This window comes from Montipora foliosa, chromosome 6 (genome assembly GCF_036669935.1).
Source record: "Montipora foliosa isolate CH-2021 chromosome 6, ASM3666993v2, whole genome shotgun sequence".
In the NCBI taxonomy this organism is placed as follows: Eukaryota; Metazoa; Cnidaria; class Anthozoa; order Scleractinia; family Acroporidae; genus Montipora; species Montipora foliosa.
The window spans coordinates 49,538,885-49,560,158 of record NC_090874.1 but is presented as its reverse complement, the minus strand read 5'-3'; the positions used below and the strand labels follow the sequence as shown (position 1 = coordinate 49,560,158).

General features: G+C 37.0%; 2 protein-coding genes across 2 annotated transcripts in view; one reads left to right on the top strand and one right to left on the bottom strand.

Moving 5' to 3' along the window:
* LOC138007607 (carnitine O-palmitoyltransferase 1, liver isoform-like) overlaps positions 1-14,065 on the bottom strand; it is a 30,877-nt gene extending 16,812 nt beyond the window's left edge. Inside the window, exons 1-5 of the mRNA XM_068854620.1 lie at positions 13,832-14,065; positions 10,659-10,948; positions 4,744-4,955; positions 3,748-3,935; positions 1,379-1,510 (exon numbers count right to left, since the gene is read on the bottom strand). Coding sequence (XP_068710721.1) covers positions 1,379-1,510; positions 3,748-3,935; positions 4,744-4,955; positions 10,659-10,948; positions 13,832-13,965 — 956 coding nt within the window. The 5' untranslated portion in view covers positions 13,966-14,065. The remainder of the gene's footprint in view (positions 1-1,378; positions 1,511-3,747; positions 3,936-4,743; positions 4,956-10,658; positions 10,949-13,831) is intronic.
* LOC138007608 (dihydrofolate reductase-like) overlaps positions 12,064-21,274 on the top strand; it is a 9,774-nt gene continuing 563 nt past the window's right edge. The window contains exons 1-7 of the mRNA XM_068854621.1: positions 12,064-12,202; positions 14,144-14,288; positions 14,794-14,843; positions 15,630-15,735; positions 16,050-16,173; positions 17,377-17,489; positions 20,787-21,274. The exon at positions 20,787-21,274 is cut by the window's right edge and continues 563 nt beyond it. Of these exons, the coding sequence (XP_068710722.1) occupies positions 14,194-14,288; positions 14,794-14,843; positions 15,630-15,735; positions 16,050-16,173; positions 17,377-17,489; positions 20,787-20,865 (567 nt within the window). The 5' untranslated portion in view covers positions 12,064-12,202; positions 14,144-14,193 and the 3' untranslated portion in view covers positions 20,866-21,274. The remainder of the gene's footprint in view (positions 12,203-14,143; positions 14,289-14,793; positions 14,844-15,629; positions 15,736-16,049; positions 16,174-17,376; positions 17,490-20,786) is intronic.

Here is a 21,274-nt window from a genome sequence, read left to right as displayed (position 1 = left end):
CAAACTATAGGCTCATATCTTAAAACTGCAACAGAGTATCATGCAAACCAAAACACAAGGCATGAATTAAAAATAACACAAGGGTTCACAAGGGAATCATTCAGCAAAAACAAAACAAAGGTCGTGACGTCATACGAACACCGACACAAAAATTATGTCAGCGAATATCACGTCTTTCAACTTTTGCTTTTGCAACTTGGCACAACTTTTGCTATGAAGTGAACTGATGGAAAAATTCATTCCATATAAGTTTTGGGGGCACAAAGTGTAAAATACCCTGTCTAACTAACTAGTTTGTGTGAATACACGGCAGAGGGCTGATTAAATATTCAAGTTGAAATCAACAATGCGGGCACAAAACGACTGATCAATGATATCGCGAAACTTACAACGCTGGGTAAACACTCACTTTTTTTTTCAAAAGTACCCAAAATAATTCAATGAAGACACTTACATGCCTTGCCAGAGTTTCTGACGAACGTGAAAAATGATGGAAACCAGCAGTAAGATAAAATAAAAGCCGTATAAAATAGACAGGAAGAGAGACGTGAAAAATTAATCATGCAAAAACTCCAAAAGTCTCGAAAATTGTCTCGAAAATTTCTCAAAAGCCCTCGAACGTCTCGCAATTCGACTCGAGCCTCCATCCTCAAAGTTTTCGGAATCGAGGATCAAGAATCGAGTTTCGCGGATTGAGCTTTGAGGGAATGTCAACTTACATTTGCACGGTACTGTATCTTCGTGTTCTTTGTAGTTGGTCGTTCAAGGTCATGTGACTTTGCCGGTGCCAGTTAGTCGCTGCTTTGGTTAGTTAATGACTAGGAGCAAGTGTACTCAGTGCTTGACATGGCATTGGTGTTAATGCGCATATGGCACAGTTTGCTGGAAGGTCATTAGCATTTTGATGTTTACTGGGGTCAGCTGTATTCTGATGCGGTCTACGCATGTGCCTTTGCACGTGCTTGGAGTTTTACTCTGCTCAGCATATGGGGTTTTTTCACATTTTCTAGTGTCCCTTTCCTCCTCGCCTCTTTGCAGTATTGCTTGTTATCTACATAGTAGGATCCACTGTTCTTCCAGTTCAGTGTGACATGTGCTTCAAATTAAGATGGCGCTGGGTTCTTGGGTGTTCCATCTACTTGGTTTTGGGCTCTGCGGTTCAAGCCCCCACGTTCTTGGGCACCCAACCTCTATGTACTGTGACTTACGCATTAAATATCTATAACTGTACAAGTAGGACTGTTTTCAATGAAATACAAACGACAAAGCTAGACAAAAATGTTCAGAAAATCTTGTTACAAGTGCTGGCAAATTTTGGGGAATAATGTTGCTCCATTTTCTTGTAAAATCGTACACGCTGCTCCTTAAGCAGCCCTACCTGGTGGTCCTGAAATTCCTTTCATACTGCCACATACAAATGGGAATGGTTTTTCTGATCAGTAGTGGTTCCAGGCTCTCTGTTTGAAGTTCTTGATAATACTTCAAAAAGAAGTAGCTTATGGTAGCTGCTCTGAAATAGTTAATAAAATGAATTAGATAATGGAGAAGGATAAAGATCAAGCAGCAAAAAAACCTCCAGAAAATTAATGTACTTATGGAAGTTGATTAAATACACACATTAAATAAAATAAATAGGATTGTAAGCACACTCTCATTGGTCAATAGCTGCGTTTAGATGAGAGTAAGGAAACAGGGCTGTGACATCACACAAACCTTGATTGGTTATATGTTGCCAGACGTGTGTTTTGATTGGCTTGTAGGAAATGTGAGAGTGTAAAGTACAAAAAAAAAACCCAGCATCTTTGAGAAATATTTTATAAAAGCAATAGATGACTTTTTTCCATGTTTCCATAGCCTCGTCTAAACAATCAGGGAAGTTGGGAGAATTCTTGACAGTTATGCAGTTGAGGGTTTGCATATTTAAACTGTCGAGAATTCTCCCAACTCCCCCGAGTGTTTAGACAAGGCTATGGAAATACAAAAAACGTCCTTTATTGCTTAAAATTAATATTAACCCATTGGCTCCTAGGAGTGAGACTTACACCATCTAATGGCAGATGAGTTTACTCATCAAGGGAAGGGGGAAGGGGGGAGGGGGGGAAGGGGGCCAATTCAGGAGTCAAAGCGTTATAAACCCGCAGTCTCCTCTACATGAAAATGTTTAATCATTCAATCTGATGCCTGAGAAATTAACTTATTTGCTTGCATAAATCTGGTCATTTGGGGTCATTTGACTCACATTGCTATTATTGTACATAATTTTAAAAGCAGAAAATTCCTTTTGATATAGCATGGAATAAATCTCATTTACATACATGTATAACAATTTGCATTCTGTACAATGAATTCAAACTTGTAATACCACAAGAAGAAGGTTAGCTTAAGTTAATGTATTTTATTTAATACTATTTATTGGCAAACTGGTCAAGATGAAAAGGAAAAATTCCATGCGTGGTTCCAGAAAATATCCATACCCCCCTCCCCCCCTCCTCCCACGGCAGATCATCAGGGGCAGGAGGGGTCCAAGGGAAGTAATGGATATTTCTGGAACCAATTCTGATTTGTTCTCTGAGCTGAATTTTGCAATGTGGACTGCTGTGGTGGACCAGTCATGAAGCAGCATACAGTACCATGCAAAAGTAAGTTACCACCCTCGCATGGGACACGAATCGCATCGCACGCCATGCGAATCGTGTCCCATGCTACAGGAATCACGTCATGCGTGATGGCAAAAAATCTGTAAGTGCAGTGGCTTTAACCTCATGCGTGATTTTAATTGACCTTTTGTTGGAAATTTTAACCTTGAAAGGAGTTTGTGAAAAGCCAATTTTCGAAGAAAACATGCCCACTTTCTTGGACATTAAAAAAAGGATAATTATATAAGTCTAAAAAAAGGTGTGATTTTTTTGTAGTTAAAAAACATTGCTTTGGGCTTCAGAATACAAGAAAACAAATCTCTGCAACTTAAGAATTTCAAAATTTTCTGGGGGAGCATGCACTCACACCCCTCTAAGGGCCGATTTACAAGATACGATTTTGTCGCATGCGACAAGCTCACGACAGGCCTACGAAATGACTTACGATTGTCGTAGCGTTTTAAAACATGTTTTAAAATGCTACGACATTTTTTCTGACGTACACAACAATCGTAAATCATGTCGTGGGCCTGTTGTAAGCCGTTGTCGCATGCGACAAAGTCGTACCGTGTAAATCGGCCCTAAGGAGGGAAGACCCTGCAGGCCTTTCCAATAGTATACCGGGTCTAACTATACCCATATGCCCCTGCTTCAAACCTTAAGGAAACCCTTGAGAAACCTATGTATTTATTATATAGGCAGGAGTGTTTTACAGAGAACTAAAACACTTGAAGAATCAATATGACTGCTAAATCCAGTAACCAAGTGGCATATCTTTCGTATGTAATACAAGTAATCATGTTGAGCAATGACGTCACAATTCCCACCTTTTTTATTTGTTTAATTAACCCTTTGACCCCCAAACCGGCCTAAACCGACCAGACGTATATTTTAATCGGTCTAATACCAGACAATTTTACTCCTCAATGTGGAACCCCTGGGAGTCAATGGGTTACCAACCAATATTTGCACTGAAGTCTGCCTTTCCATTTCACGTTTAGCTCGAAGATACAAATTTTATGTTCCCGTAGGAAGAAAAATACCTCACAGGTTTGCAATATTGTTCTTGCCACATATTCTCGCTACTGTTTAATATCAGGTCTATTTATACCTTGACGCTTGATTCAAAGTAGGGTGCCAGTTCTGATCAAGACAATAGTAGTTGCTATTGATGGGTAGTGGAGAGCGACCCATGAGGTAAACATATTTTTCCCACCAGTCTGTGTGATAATTAGGAGCCCACCATGACTTCAGCTTTAAGATAAACTGCAGTTTTGGGCCAAGGTTTTTTTCAAAGTCCTAGGGAATAAAATTCAGCAAAACGGTTACAAAAAAATCTAAAGTGCAGACCTTCCAGTGTTCTTACCAGAACTTTTCCTCTAGGAGTCATATGGCCCATAACCCTCAAATCTAGGGGCCATCCCCTAAAAAGGTTGGGCCCTTTTCCATGGCACAATATTATTTTTTTCTTCTAAACATTCCAGCCACTCATGTTTCATCTTCCAAGCATTTTGAAATACATGTAGATCTTACTTGCTACCACAGAATTTTAGTGCTTAAAAATAACTTTGTCAATCTTTTTTGTTGCAGTTTCGACTCCCCAAGTGAATATTCCAAGAATTGAGCCTTCAGTAAATGTGGCCAGCATTGTACCACAAACTAGCCTTAGCCTTCTGGTGAGTTAAAGATAACTACTGCATTCCATGTCCTGTTTGATTAATCATAGCCGGGTGTAGACGTGCAGAGGATTTGTTCTTTTCAGCCAACTTATAAAAGCCTACGATTGTACAGGTTCATGTTGTTTTTTGCCAAGTTAACTAAAATAAGATATTCCTCTTTCTTTTGGTTTGAAAACCATTGATGAACCATAAACAAGTATTTTTCCATATTATTATTATCATTATTATTAATTTTTTCCCTTTCATTTTTTGCACGTGAAGTATAACAACTAGTGGCTTGAAGAACACAGTCAATTATGACCTTCAAAAATATACCCTTTTTCAGAAGGTGAGTTGGTGACATCCTTTAAACACTGAAAAATGAGAATATAAAGGTTTTGTTGTTGTGAAAAAAGTAAACATGAAGGGAAAAATTAATATGAACCCACCTTAGCAAGCACCTCCATCCTTTTAAACTCCTTGTCATCTAGGATTGGTTTCACAGAATTCAATAGTTCCTTGCAAGTATCACTCAAGTTTGGAACAGACATTCTTGGAAGACTGTTTTGGTAACTGAACAGGGTTGGGTGCTGACCAGAACAAAGCTTCACCATCAACCCCCACAACAGAGTCAGTATGCTCTGTGATCGAGGGGGTTCATCTTAAAAAGAATTGAAGTTGGTGGCTAGTTTGAGTAATGCAACCAACTGGTATCATTGCAAAACTAAATGAATTTTAATGTTAGGCTTGAAAGAATCTGACTTTAATTACTTCAATTTCTGGAAAAAAGTAGCTGACTTCTCTGAGTGACGTAGATGACACTCTATTCACCGGCAGTCAGTACTTATTGGTAGCATTGTTTGTGTAAAAGATCAACAAGGTCTGTATCAAGAAGACTGCCACAGTACCTGCACCTTACCTTGCATTTGTGACCTTTCATGCCAAAAGGGGGCTTATAGATTTTATGGTGAACAGTGAAATTTATTTCACTGTCACGGCACATGAATTTAATATTTCACTCTGTGAATTTGAATTTCATGGGGTGTTCACTCTTGTTCTAAACCTTTTCACTATGCTCAGTGAAAAAGTTCATGGCGGGAAATCAAAGACCATGAAATGAAGTCACGTCATGAATTTACTTATGTTCAGGCTGTGCAATTATGTTGCTATGCCATCCAGAATAACAGGAAAATTTTCGTTGTCTGGTTTTGCAATTAAAATTGCAGTAATCAAGGATAAACAATTTTTTGCTTCAATAATGGTATTTATATCATCATTACCTGCTGATAGTTTTAATAGGTATAGCATAAAGGTGATACCGAGTAATTGCATCGTGTCTATAAGACAGCTGGCAACAAATCCAAGGAAGCATTGAAGTATACTTCAACGTATACGATATAATTCTATATCATCTTCAGTCTGAGGTGAAAGGAAATTTAAATACTGCGAGATGGTACATCAGCATAAGCACGTGAAAATACAAAACAAAGAACAGACAGTTGACGTGACAAACAAAATTTTCCAAGAGCTTTGCAACATCACATCCATTTTGCTCATTTACAGTGCAGACCAGAAATAAGCGTGCTACGCAGGCGCAAAACACACGCATGTTTTTGGGGCACACGCGTTTTTAACCCAGGTGGAAATCTTATTAAGATCTTAATAAGATTCTTAATAAGATTCTTACTAAGATCTTATCTTACTTCTTATTTAAGATTCTTACAAGATTCTTACAAGATTCTTACGAGATCTTACAAGATCTTACCAAGAACTTACAAAGATCTTTCAAAGATCTTACAAAGATCTTACCAAGGTCTTACCAGATCTTACCAAGATCTTACCAATATTTTTGTAAGATCTTACAGGATCTTACCACGATTCTTGTAAGATCTTACAAGACCTTACCAAGATTCTCACAAGATCTTAATATGAGATCTTATCAAGATGTTTCTCATATTCTGCTAAAAAACACTACCAAAATAGAAAGAGTAGAAAAAACTTTAGAATAACATTTTATTAAAACAGAAATCCTATTTTTATTACAAAGCAATGAACTATTTATACAACTTTGAAACTGAAAACAAGGACACTACTACATTGTTTCCGAGTAAAATTAAAGCGTGATGCACCTCTTGGCAACATAATAATGGTATTCCAAATTTTGATTAATGAAAAAAAATTACCACTTATTTTACTAAAAAATATGAAGGTAAGATAAAATATTATTTGAAAGAGACTACTTCAAATGCATAATTCAAAAAGCTGCAACATATTATTGTTACCCTTGTAGAACCAGACACTTCGTGTAATCTAGTATGTAAATCCTATGTAACATCCATACACGTATGTAAATGGTGTTATGATACACATATGTAACTTCGATATAGAGGTCTTATTCAAAAGCTATGTTATACATATGCCTCATCTATATATTTTGAAAGGAAATGCTATGTTTTAGCTAGTCAAATGGAACCTTTACATAGCATATGTAAAGGCTATGTTATGGGACGGTTTTTTGTGTCCAAAAATAAAAATAGTTTCAACATAGTTTCTACATAGATTCGAAACAGAAAAAATTATACACAACACATAAATTATAGTGTATACATATGAATGAAGGGGTAGTTTCTAAAGAAACTGTGGTGCTGCGTCGGTGGGGAAGTAGTATACAAGAATTTGGTTTATCAACGGAGTTGATAATGTAAATTGACCACCGTACAGAGATTCTAAAAGCTGACGTTTTGAGCCGAGCGTTAGCCCTTCGTCAGAGCGGATTCGCTCTGACGAAGGGCTAACGCTCGGCTCAAAACGTCAGCTTTTAGAATCTCTGTACGGTGGTCAATTTACATTATCAACTCCGTTGATAAACCAAATTCTTGTATATAGTGTATACATAGTTACATACAACACTTACATAGTGATAACATAGGGTGTAAATAGGCTACAAATAGCCTCTACATAGCTGTAAAAACTGGAAATAGGACAAACATAACCGTTTCATAGCATTTACATCATATTGTAAATAGAATCTACCTACTAACTGAAATTGAGGGTCCACAGCAAAAATTGCATGTACATAGCACTTACATAGAAATACTATAGGATGTAAATAGGCTTTGACTAGCCTCTAAACATTTATGGAATAGTATTGTAATAGGAATTACACATCTCATACCTAATGCTTGCATTTGAACAAGGTCAGAAAAATCAAGAAAAATAGCTTGAACTCACAGAAATTGTCTGCCAAGATCTACCTTTACCTCAAGATCCAGTTTTAAAGGATATTGTGGAGAGAAATTTAATAGGTGAACATTACCTTGAACTTGAAGAAGATGGTGAACTATTAATCGTCAGTTGTCATCAAATTGTAAATAGATGTCTTTTTGTCAAAACAAGGGAAGCTAGAGGTTTCATAACAGTGCTAGATCTAGATACTCCATATGATCATGAGTAGACTTCAAAACTGATTAAACTGCCTTGGTGTGTAAGTTAAATAACTATAGCAATGTTAATCAATTTCCCTTAGCAGCCCACTGAAGGAATTTAATAAGCTAAGAATACGGGTTGGTACATTTCGCTGACCCCCAGTCAATGGACTACCCAAATGGACTACCCTAAAAGTGCTATTCGAACGAGTACTGTTGATCTATGTGTAAGCAGCATCTCAAATAGTGCCTACTTAAGCCTCAACACCCATTTTAAACAGCATTGTTCAACAGTATTTAAGTCTAAGCACCCATTTTAAGAAGGTTAGCTTACATGAAGTAATCCGCCATCACAACAATAATCGAAAGGTTTGAGATGCTGCTTACACATGGATCAACAGTACTCATTTGAAATAGTATTTTTAGGGTAGTCCATTTGGGTAGTCCGTGGACTGGGGGTCGGCGAAATGTACCGAACCCTAAGAATACACTGAATCTCAAATTTGAAAATTGAAGTTCAAATGCACTAGGTCTGTATGAAAAAGCTATTTTAACCAAGAGGTTTTTTCCCTCGCATACTCCGGTTTTCCCCTCTCATAAAAAAAAAAAAAACAATATTTCAATTGATTTGTTCTGCTTTCAGTTGATTTTTAGTCTCCCCAATTAGTAGAGCCGTCATGCTCAAATAAATAGCCTTAAGACTCAAATAAAGTGATTGTTATTATTAGTATTACTATTTACCTATAAGATTGAAATATCATTGAATGCTAACTTTTTTGACAAGATCTTGTAAGATTGTCTTAACATTGTTTTTAATAGATGTTAGAGTGCTGATACCTAATAATTTTTCTGAGATCTTGTAATTTTTTTGTATCAATAGAATGCTGCAAACTGACTTTTGATGACAAGATCTTGTAAGATTTCTTTAAGATCTTACAAGATTTTATCAAGATCTTTTAAGATCTTAAAATGCTATGCACTGACTAAATTTGACAAGATCTTGTAAGATTTACTTTAAGATCTTACAAGATTTTTATTAAGATCTTTTAAGGTCTTGGCAAGTTGGATACTGATGTTTTTTCTGATAAGATCTTGTAAGATTCTCTCAAGAATGGGGGAAAAAAAGACAAGAAAGAAAGCAGTGCTACTGAGGAGTTTTTGTAACATTCCAAGTTTTTCGCGAACTTGAAATACTGAGAATGGCGCTACAGAGGTCGTCATGAGATAACTGCAAGTGAGGCTCCGATTACCGAAAGTAAAAACCACGGTTTCAGGCTCTTCAACAAAAGACGATCGTAAAAGCAGACCAAAGGGAAGTGTGTTCTGTTCAGTAACTTTTTTCAATGCCTTCACTATCCATTTAAACAAACAATATTTTGCATGTGTAGCTGAAAGAAAATTAAACAGCCGGCACTGAAAGGTGCTTGTATCTTTTCATGAATTCGGACTTCTGTCACACAGGGTCTCGAATTTGATGTCACACTTTGAACTTTCATGATGTATGCCTCCAGCCAGCCTGTGGTAACTTTTCTCCATAAAAATAAACTAAAGAAAGAAATTGATGGAGCAGATATCTTAAGGCTTTTGTTTTCAACTCCAAATGCATTCTAATGAATCTTTCAGTAAACTGGCCTCATTGGTCAAAAGGGCACAATGCCGGTATCCAAGACGTCTTTGCAAATTTCTCGCACACATGAAAACGATCCATTTGAAATACTTGACAAAGTATTACACATGGTGTCCATGGTGTTTTGTTTGCGATTGAGTATACTACTTATTTCTTTTTCCATGTGAAATTGATTTTACCGCATTTCAAGGCGCCGTTCATTCAAGGGACGTATACAAAACATGGACCCCAGAAACTAGCGAAAGAACCTAAACAATGAAAAGACAATGGGCCAATTTATACATACTAATTATCTTTGATGAAGGCGCATTTTTGATGCACGTGTTATAAATGCAGACAATTTTGTGTGCACAATTTTCTATTGTTCGTTTCACACGCCGTTTTTGGGACGCTTATTTCTGGTCTGCACTGTAGATCATCGGTGACCCCTATTTTTTCAATCATGAATCACTTACTTTACTTACTGTCTACAAAATAATTTATGATAAAATGAAAAATGTCCCACTGTAAGAAGTTACCTGTTTTTAAAATTTTCTTTTCTTGTACAATCGAATTCCGGAAGTGGCTGAAACGGGTAGAGCTTACGAAAACGCTCGTCGAGGATGAACTCTACTGTTTACGACATCCCTAGCCGCATGCAATTATCTTAATTAAAATCCCACTCCTAAAAACCTATGCACAGAAACCTTCACTCTAACAGTTTATTTTTATGATTTTCAATGAACGAACAGATGAGGCTACATCTTGTTATTATGACCAATTTAACGATAAATTAAGACATTTTCCACTGCCATTTTCTCTGAAACAAAGTTGTCTTTTTTTTCATTTTTGGAGTAAGTACTTAATGACCTAACTCTAGGCGAGAAGCGAAGAAAATTTCACCATAGGAAGATTTTGGTGCGAATGTCCTTAAATTGAATTAAGTCAACTTTACAGTAAACACAAATTATTAATGAGCATCAAAAGGTTTATGTCAATGGTTCTTTCACACTCGAAACCTGCCAGAAATCCAAACTCAATGTATTGATAAAGAGACTGATTACTTTTGAGGAGGTTTTTCTTTTTTTTTCACAGCATGAATTTTTCCACGGCTTGGTGGGAATGATTTTATGGTGGTATGATACAAATTCACACCATCTTAAAAGAATTTCACGGAAATTGCGCTTGTTTTAAATAATTTCACAGTGTCTGCCATGAAATCGCCATCATCGTGAAATTTACATAAGCCCCCTTTCTGTGTGAAAGGTCACATTTATTAACTAGGTCACCAAGCAAAAATCTAATATGATCATAATGACGACGCTATACTTACACATCCATCCTCTGTAGGCCAAAAGCATCCTCAGTGTATATTGCCTCAAGTAAAGAAGCAAAGCAAAGAACACCACACCAGCCAGAGTAGATATAAAAACAAGCCGGATATGATAAGGATATGCTTCATCTAAGTGTAGTAAATGTGTCACTTTCCACAAGACTCCTGCAAATGGCTGTAGGAAAGACAGTTTATAGAAGTCTGTGGCATATAGCATGGCACCAATAGCAACTACAGCAGCTGATAAGTTGGACCAGGTTGTTGGCCATAATCCATTGGCAATCTGTCGACTACAAAACATAAGCACACGAGAAAGTTTTAGGGAAGTAAAAGGATACATAACTGTATTCAAGAAAGATGCACTTCTTCTGAACCAACAGGAAAGAAATCACTCATTTCCTGTTGGCTTTAGGAAACTAAGAAAATCTGGATAATTTTCATCCACTCATGTTTACCACTACCACTTAGCATGGTTTTAATTTGCTTTGCAAACCCACAGCCTCTGCAAATAGGTTCATGTGCTAAACTCGCTTTTAACAGTTGTTACATACGACTCAAGATTCAAAGTGAGAAGAAAAGAAGAAACTGTTTTTTGACCATTCACTTGAAAGGACCTAAATGTACTGACTAGGAATGCAACATTAAATATGGTAAAAACTTCACTTTTTCGGAATTATTTGAAGCAGAAGAACCTGCCAAAGCATGAACAACAGAGTTGACAGGTCCATGTCACAAATGCATTAAAACAGTGAACAAATAATTACTTGTTTTTGAGTCATAAAAAACAAGCAATAGGAAAGAGTTAACAATTTTTTAAATTTCAAAAAATTAATGTGGTAAGTACAGTCTGTAACATGCAAAAAGCTTTGTGGGCTTACTTTGTCCAGAGTTTGATATGACAACGTAAAAAAAAAGTTGCCTGGATCTAAATTAAACGCAACATTATTTTCAAATGTCAAACATTAATTTACTGTTTGACAGTTTAATCAGAGCTTTAAATTTTGATCTTGATCCTTATGTTCCCAAAAAATTGTTTGTTAGCTTTGCTTTTCAACAATGTCAATTAACAAAGATGATGTTGATCACTTGAGTGGGTCTTCACTGCACGCAATTTTTTGCATAGACACATATAAAGCATGTGCATATAGGCCTTGGCCGATTGTGCTCGCATAATTTTTGGCATAATTGGAGCAAAAAAGCATAATTTTTTAAACCAGCACTGCCACAGCATAATTAGCAAATTTTAGCACTTTTTGGAGCATAAATTCATAAAATTTGGTAAACATGGAGTATTTTCTACAGAAATAAATAAATTTAGGTAGTATGTTCTTTGCAATGAGTGTTTTAGCTACGCTAACAGTAGTATTGACTTTGTTCTGACATGCTTAGTTACTAGGCTTCTTTTGGTGAATTCTGCGTGCGTGGTTAACCTTTTGGAGGAGTCTGGTACTCTGGTTTCCCATCCAGCTTCACCTGGAGATTGTGTAAGCTAGCACAACTGCCAAATGACGCCAACATTTGGTGTCGTTATTGCGTGCCTACAGGTACAGAATCTTTGTCATCTTGTGAGCATAATTGAGAATTCTGGCATAATTTTGGCATAAATTATTTGGCAAAAATTTGAGCACTATTAATAGCATCAGAAACCAATATGGGTTGAAATGTGTCATGGGTGTTCACAGCTTCCGAATATTCAGTGCTAAGTACCATATTTGGAAACCCCTCACTCCAGTTAATTTCGCATGAGAACATTGGTGATATTGCATCACATTGTTCCTGCGAACTGATTGGTTGAATTGGCAGCATGGGAGATCCAACAACATAAACAAGCTTGGAGACTTAAAATTTTTTGAAAATTTCTCTCAGACCTCCTATTTGTACTCTCCGACAGAGCAGCAGAAGTTTTACAGAAAAAGCATTCTTCGCACAGAGTTCGTGCTGGATTTTGTATATAAAATTCCAGGAGTATTCAAGAACAAGAAGTTGAGTTTTCAAGGAAATATCTTTGTAAGAAGATTTCTATGCCATACATGTACATCGTGTTGCAGTGTTTTCTTTGCTGAAAAAGCCTACCTTGATATTCTTTCCCACCTCCTGCGAGTTAATTTCAAACACGGACATTTTATTTTTTTGCATTTAATCTTGCCCCAATAGTAAAATTTGGGCTCAATTTTTTAAATGTTTCTTTAACTTAGCATGGTGCAATCGTGACAATTTTCACCCAAGCAAAAATTCAAGGAGTTTTCAAGCAGTTTCCAACCAAATCCTTTTTTTCAAGGCCTTTTCAAATGCCCTTGAAGTCCAAATTAAAATTCCATGGCTTTTCAAGGACTTCGAGGAGTAGCACGAACCCTGTTTACAATTTATTATTACTCCTGCACACACGAAACAAATTTATAGAAAAGTATGTATGACAAGAAGATTTCACTTTCAAGAAACGAAAATAAAACCACACAGACACCAAAGCGAAGCTTTTTGCTCTTGCAAACAGCCTTAGCTGATGGAATAAAAATTTATAATCACACGTCCTTTTTCGATACAGTTCCCGCATATTTTGGTTAATAATCACCTCAAGAATGAAGGGTCCAAAGTCCATCTCAGATACAAACACAGTGACGAAATCATTAAAACCACTTAACTTTATTTAAAACACGCTTTCAGAAAACAAATACCATGCAATACACATAACCGTAAGTTACCGACACTCTGTTTTAACCGAAACAAGAAAAAAAATCGATGAAACAACTAGCTTTTACCTTTTTCTTCATTTTCGATTCGCAATACCATGCTTCATAAATCCACCATGTTCACGAGTTCATCGTGGAAAGGTCACGTCACTTGGTATGATATATAAATACATCATTTTGAATCTCCCGAGCGTGTTGTTAGATAAAATAATAACTTACTAAGATAATTCCTGTAAGTTTTCTAGCACAAGCAATATATCACAGGGCTTTATTGGTCACAACCGGCGTGCGGTTCCGTAAGCTTATGTTATTAAGACGGAGCTGAGGCTCTAGCTCAAATTACATGTCTGAATTAGATTTGATGAAAGAAAGAAATTATAAGTGACCACCCTCGAAATTTTCCATCACAATAGATCGCCAATATCCAATAATTAGTCAATGAAAATGGATAATTATATCAAGTGTCCGAGAGAGTCCAAAACTCACCGAGTTCTGAAAGCACACTTCTTGAGAGTTGTGAAGGTGCTTTTAAGTAATTCAACTTCAGCTTCAGTCGTACTTGTGCCTTCAGCATGGAGACGGACATCGGGCCTTGTCACAGCCGCTCTGGCTTCAGCCATTATATCTTAACCTGTTAAAAGACGTATTATAAGACGGGTAAAGCTTTTAGGTACATACTGACTACGAAATCACGAAGTTCTTTGAAATGCTACATACTACCCGCACCAGGAACCAATCAACAATGAGCTAGGAAAAGCGTCAAAGGTTGTAAGCCAATCAAACTATTTGTTACTTCAGAGAACTTCATCAGCATCATCTCCCGCCAAATCAATCCGTGCCTTGGAGAAATGACTTCTCTTCGAAATTTTCAGTTTTCCTGTGTTGTGGCTGTGGCCGACAATGGAGGAATCGGCAAAGATAACCGTCTTCCATGGCATTTGAAGTAAGTTTGCTAAATGTGTTGCCCAATTATTCCGCATCGCATCAGGAAATGCTCGCCTACACATGCACGTACTCTTCTAATTTAGTCGAGCTACCATAGATTTTGTTGTAGGTATTTGCCACAGAATGTCGAAGCGTGATTCTTTTACCCAGCGATTAATTTATAAGATTAGACTACATAAAAGCTTCAAATTGCTTGTGTAATCTGTTACTTTTCCAATTTTATTTCCTTATTGCACGCGGTTGAAGTATTCCTGAATGTTTATGTTTCGATAAATGTATTGATCGAAGTGGGTGTGGAAAAGGTGGGAGAGTTTCTATGGAGAGAATGGAACGTGGACGGCACGTTGACGGAACGTTGGGATTGTTGGATTGTGCTTGGACACATTCAGAGGAAGATGTGAAAGTTTTGATTACCATTATTTTTATGGCAAATAAATGAATTATTGCCACAATTTGTCAAAAAAATTAATATTTATCTGACTCTTGTTGTTTTTTTCTTGCAGAGGAGACATGAAGTTTTTCTCTCATCTCACATCAACAGTGACAAATGAGGGCAAGTATTTTCGCAAGCACACTGTACCTTGCCAATTCTTGTGAAATACAACAGCCTGTAATAAATTGCATTAGAATTATTCGGTTTTAACATTTTGGAGATGGGGCTGCTTAAAGCTGATCAATCACTTTTCGTGTGTTTTTATCGTTTTTTAGCACGTTGTTTTGCACTTTCTTGATATATTCACTGCTGAAAATTATACTAAAACAATTATTGTTCGCCTCAGGATCAGTGAAAATTGGGGAATATTTACCTCGACCATGTCTCGGTAAACATTCAGTGATATTCACTTTGCCTTTGACAAATAATTGATAAATACAACATATCAGTATACACCATGCATGCAAGTGAATGGTGCTTTCCGCACATGCTGATTGGCTAACTGGGTGGTGATTAATATTATCCAAGTACTATTCACCTCTGAGTATCCAGTGCACAAGTTTTGAAATTTCTGACCACATTTTACAAAAATAAAGTAGTTTTAATTTTTGGTTTGCTTTTTATTCAACTTGTGTGGTATATACTATTTGCCTCGCCACTTTGCGGCTCGGTAAATATCCACCACTTTCCACCTCCGCTTAGTCAAACAGTCAATTTAAGACAAAAAAATATTGAAATTTATGTTTGCCAGTTACAAAATTAATGTACAAAACTTAAATCAATACCAATATGGTTGAATGCTAATTATTAATACCAAAGTAAACTTGCTAATGAAGGAAGAAATGAAGGGATTGTTAATCTTAGAAAATGGAACCAACATTGTCCAATTTTCCTTTTTGAAATCAGGAAAGCAAAATGCTGTTATTATGGGTCGCAACACTTGGGAATCCATCCCAAAGAAGTACAGGCCTCTTCCACGCCGACTTAATATTGTGTTGAGTAGAACACTAAGGTGATGTGTTATTTACAATGTGAGAGGCAGTGTTATAGTACTGATGTTTAGAGAGTTGCTATGGATAATTTATTATTTATTCCTTTCCTCTGACTTATTACTTCCCAAGTCCACCAACCTTTAAGGCATAAGCTTCCAAGCTCGTGTGGTTGATGAATTTAGTAACTTGTATAAATTAAAACGCTGTGGTTTAGCGAGTGGATTTTGGAAGCGTGACTGGACAGAACAACATTCCTAACATATTTCATGTGTTCACGGTTTTCACAGTTGTACTGTAACTCATGTGCACTAATTATAACATTGTGCAATTGCAGCGAGGCACCTGAAAAGGCTCTTCTCTGCTCAAGCCTGCAAGATGCACTGGATACACTTTGTACAGCACCACACTCAAACACTGTGGATAAGGTCTTTGTAATCGGTGGGGCTGCTGTGTACAAGGTAGTATATAAACTCACCAAAGTAATTGTATAGTTTGTTGACACAACTCTTGTACTAAAGATCATAATTATATAATGTTGGCTTTAAGATAAATGTATTTTATTTTTGGCATTCAGCTTTTGACAGTACCGGTAACTGTTTATCCAAGGCAAAATAATTTACCAGTCAGTACTGGTACTGTTGATTGGTAGAAATCAAGCTGACATAAAACAATTAAAGTTAAAAGGTTAAAATTGGGAGAACTGTTCGAATCTTTGTTTAGATTAAGGGGAAAGTGGAAGTTTGGAGGTTGGAATTTGTGGAGGGGCTTTATAGGCTAGTGGTACTGATGACCAAAAATTTAACCAATTCCTTTCCTTTGGATTTCAAAACTATGTTAGAACTTAACACTAAGTGAGCCAAGTTTTAAAAATTTCAAAAAAGACACCTGACTTGTTTATTTTAACTGGAATTAATATTATTTTCCTATTTAATGGTCTGTCATTACTACAATTTCAACAACAGAGCACACTGGCAACGAAACATTGATTGTTTGCATAGAAAACTTGTCCAAAAAGTACGTTTCCACGATACCCCTCCCTCCCCCACCCTAATCAATGTTGTACCGCTGTCGACAAGGCTCGTAGAAAACAGAAAAACACAACATTGTCCTGGGGGTGCGGGGGAGGGGGCCGTTTTCGCACCGAGCTTGAAATCGACTCTAAAGGATAAGAGTGTCTCAACAATTTTGACGCCGATTGTAGCTTTAAAATCTTGAGAGAGCTGGATTGAGGGGTAAATGATGTCAGAGCCTGGCTAGTTCAAGAATGCCATGCGACTGAATTAATATGCAGCACAGGAGTTTCAGGCTTTCAGACTTAAAACTTTCATTTGGCACATGTAATAACCTGCATTTTCATGCTGAAATTTTAAGCTAGTGAGTAAATGATGTCATTTTTCCCTAGATCCAACCTTCTGAGGTCCAATTGGTCAGTTTTGTGAGTTATGGCAGACCATGACATCCATAAGTTACACTCAAAGTACACATGCAGCCTTTGAATAAAAATCAAAGTTCAAATTTTTGCCACTTTTAAAATCTGAAAAAAAAGGAACCGATTTTTTTTTATCATAGTACCACTTTGATAATTTCGATGGTTATAGATATCAAGGATACCTGAAGTGTAACTACAGTGTAGTGATAAACAATCATGACTTGTTCTTTAGGAAGCAATGCAACATCAAGACTGTTACCGCCTGTACATCACACATATCTGCAAAGAGTACAAGTGCGATGTCCACTTTCCTGAATTTGACAAAAGCATTTACAAGGAAACAAGGTACAAAAACTACAACTCATTAAGGGTTCTCACTCCTTAAGATCTACTTCATGGCAATGTCAACAAGGCTGTTGCCTAACAGGAGCCCGGTAGCCTGGGGCTCCCAAAGAATAGCTCTGGGCGCCTTAATTTTTCACAGCAACACCTTTTACTTCATATGTTGGGCTCCTAAGTTCTCAGCCTTTAGCTCTGAGGGCCCCTTTAAAATTTTCTTAGGCAGCAGCCTTGGTCAAAGAAAAATGTAATTTAAAATAATTCCAAGTTCACATTAACAAATTTTTTTGTCATTATGTCAGTTTGTTCAACTTATTGATTTGAAACTAATAGATCAGAAATGTACACTGTCACACAACTGAATTTGCCTGAACGATGTTAAACCTTTAAAAAGAAAAGAACATTAATTTGCGTGTCCACATTCTCACTTGTAAAACATGAGTGCTGATATGAAGAGGGCAGCACTCACTCTGCCTCCCTCTTTCCCTCCTCTTTGAGCGCTTGATAAGCAGGCTAGTTTAATATACTTTACAGAATGATAATAAAAATTGCTTCTCAAAGCTCGCCTTTTTAAAAAAAGGTGGCTTTTACCTTCTTGATATAAATCTCATGGCTCTTTCTTTGCAAAGACAAGTTGGCATAAAAAGAAACACCATGATTTACATGAACGAGAAAAGCTTAAGTTAGGATTGTATCATAACAAGGTCAACTTCAGCCTTGCGTCAAGTTAATTGATAGAAAGCCAAGTAATACTACAGTACTGTTAGTAAAAACCTGTCTGACACTTTTTAGTGACCAACAAATAATTACTTTGTGTAATATTAACATTGTGTCGTCTGTAAAGGATTTACATTGCCTTGCTTGGTATTGTAACAGCGACACATGCAGGTGTCTCTCAATTGTGATGTGTCGATTACAGATTTCACCGGGACGATGACCTGAACACTGGAAAAGGTCTTTTATCCAGTCATCTGTGTATCCTCTTAGGAGGCATTTGCATAATATAAAAAAAAAAAACAGAAAAACAAATATAGTACATATTACTCCAAGTAACTTGAACCATTGGCAAAGTTTGAAAGACTTAGAGAGTTTCTTGGCAGCAGTTTAGCTCAAGAGGTTGTGATGGTTTTGAAGCCATGAAGATGGCAAAAAATTTTTTCAGCTGACCAATAGAAATAATTCATTTTCTTGGCTCCTTGACCTTGATTAACCTTCTGGCTTGATGACCACGGCATGACTATTCTGGGGGTAGGGGATGAGGGGTGGAGTAGGGGGTGGAGGTGAAGGGTACTATAGCTGAAGCAACCCAAACCTTTAGCCTAACACTATGCTTTAGATAATGACTAGGCCTAAGGTTGGCATTTTCGAAAAGGTTTGGGTTGTTTCAGCTGTGGTACCCTTCATCCCCTACCCCTCACCCCTACCCCCCACCCCCAGAATAGTCATGCCGTGATGACCACTCTATTGAGTCACGATTGACCATCAAATCTGACTCTCATAACCGTATAAATGAACACCCTGTCAAGGCAAGTCACCGAACATTACACAAAAAAGAGAGTATTGCGAGTTAAAAAGCTTTTTGTCTGGTTTAGAAACCAAAATGTTTACCACAACAGTGGTCTGTCAAATGTTGCCTTTGTTAAGCATTGCTTCCTATTATGGTGTCACTCAAATGAGGGTGAGGTTGGGGTTAGCCAAACCTAGACCTAGGTTAGCTAACCTTAGGCTAACCCTACCTGCACAGGAAAAAATCCCCAATTCCCAAGATTGGTAAAAACGTGGCATCTTACAATAAATTAACTAAATTAAATAATAAATTACCATTAATTTACCAATTTTGGGAAAACCTACAATTGCTTATACATAATATTGGTAAAGTATCCTCCCAACTTTGTTTCTGTAAATCGGTTAAATCTTGGTAAACAGGGATCAAGTGCAAATTAAAGCAAAGTCCTAAATCTGGCAATGTATAATTTGGTAAAAAGTACTAAGCAACAAATATCAAAATCCCAAATTTGGAATGAACTTGGTATACCAGGTTTTAATTTGGGAAAAATTTGGTATTGGTGTTGCCAAAAAATTCAAAATTTCCAGTTTGATTAAATCAAGCTAATTAGCCTCACCCTCACCCTTGCTTTAGCAATTCAAGTTTCAAGTTTTATTACTTGCAAATAGTGAAGAGCTAATCACGGCAAGCTAGACTTTACACAGAACATTTTAGACATTTTTTTTGTACAACATGTAAACACTACTCTTCGGGCTTTCAAATATTTAGAAGGCAGATGGATTTAGGAGAAAAGAAGAAGAAAACAGTCTAGGTAAAAGAACATGTAAGGAGGAAAACTACAGACTAAACTTAACTTCGGTTAGAAACTTAATATCTTATTACTAAAAGGTATCTATCTTGGCATAGGAGTTTTCAGTTTCGAGAATTTCAATTATTATTACATGTAGTTTTGTTCTAAAACAGTTGGATAAGTTTTTGAGACTACAATCCTGGCCAAAAGTAGTTGGGACACTTGAGCTGGATCACATATGCCCCATCCCCCCTACTCAATGTTGGAAAATATTGTGTTTCTTTCCAACAAAGAGAGAAAAAATCACCTGATTATCAACATTGTAAGTGGTGGGAGGGCAGAGCTTGCTCACTGTCCCAACTTTTTTGTCTAGGATTATCCCGGCCAAAAGTAGTTAGGACACTTGAGCTGGATCACGTATCCCCCGTCCCCCCTAATCAATGTTGCAAAATATCATGTTTTTTCCAACAAAAGGAGAAAAAAAAATCACCCGATTATCAACATTGTAATTAGGGGGAGGGGAAAGCTTGCTTGCTTGCTGTTCCAACCTTTTTGTCCGGGATTGTAGTTGGTATCCCATTCCAGATCTTAATGCCCACAATGAAAATGCTTTACTTTGAACTTAGCGGATTGTTTGGTAAAAAACACTCAGATGTTAATGAGCATGTGCTGCAAGACAATGCTGTCCCTATTATTCCTGTTCCAGACGCTAGAACTCTACTTTTTTTATTTAATGCCAATGGTTTCTCCTTTTCTTCCAATGCTGAGAGTGTGTTTGCTTAACACCTGAGGTTTGGCAGTGAGGCCAAATGGTTAGGATGCTCAACTTTTTGGCCATGCTTATAAATTCTGGTAGTCAACCTGCCTCATGGCAGTTTCTGCACCTTAACTTGTGCTCAAGACTCACAGGTTTATAATAGGCCTCAGAGACCATGACTAACGAAAATCATTTGCTTGTTTTATAATAAATTAATTGCATGAAAATGTGCTTTTTATTGTCTTGCAGTGACCCTAATGTACCAAGTGAAATGCAAGAAGAAAATGGAATACCATACAAATTCCAGATGTATCAGAAAGACTTGTAATATTAATTATTGATGATGTCAATAGCCATGTTTGCAATATCTGACAAAATGAATTATCCATTCATTCATGCATGACACGTCTCCTCGAGAAGTTGTGTTTTCAGCGTACTTGTTGAAAGATCTAGTGAGTACATGAATAACAAAAAGTGGGAACTTAGTGCCAGTTCTAGATTTCTGCTGCCACCTTGGATGCTGCACAATGCAAATTGAATACTGGTGATGTTTGGATGTATTGACCCAAGTCTTCAGCCATTCAGCTTGCCCATGTTTGTACTTAACCCTTTCACTCCTGTGGGGTTCCCCATTGAGGAGTAAAATCGTCTGGCGTTATACAGAACAAAATCTGTAAGTCTCAGTGGCCTTACAGGAGTGAAAGGGTTAACCTTTCATGGAAATATGTAGCCTGAAT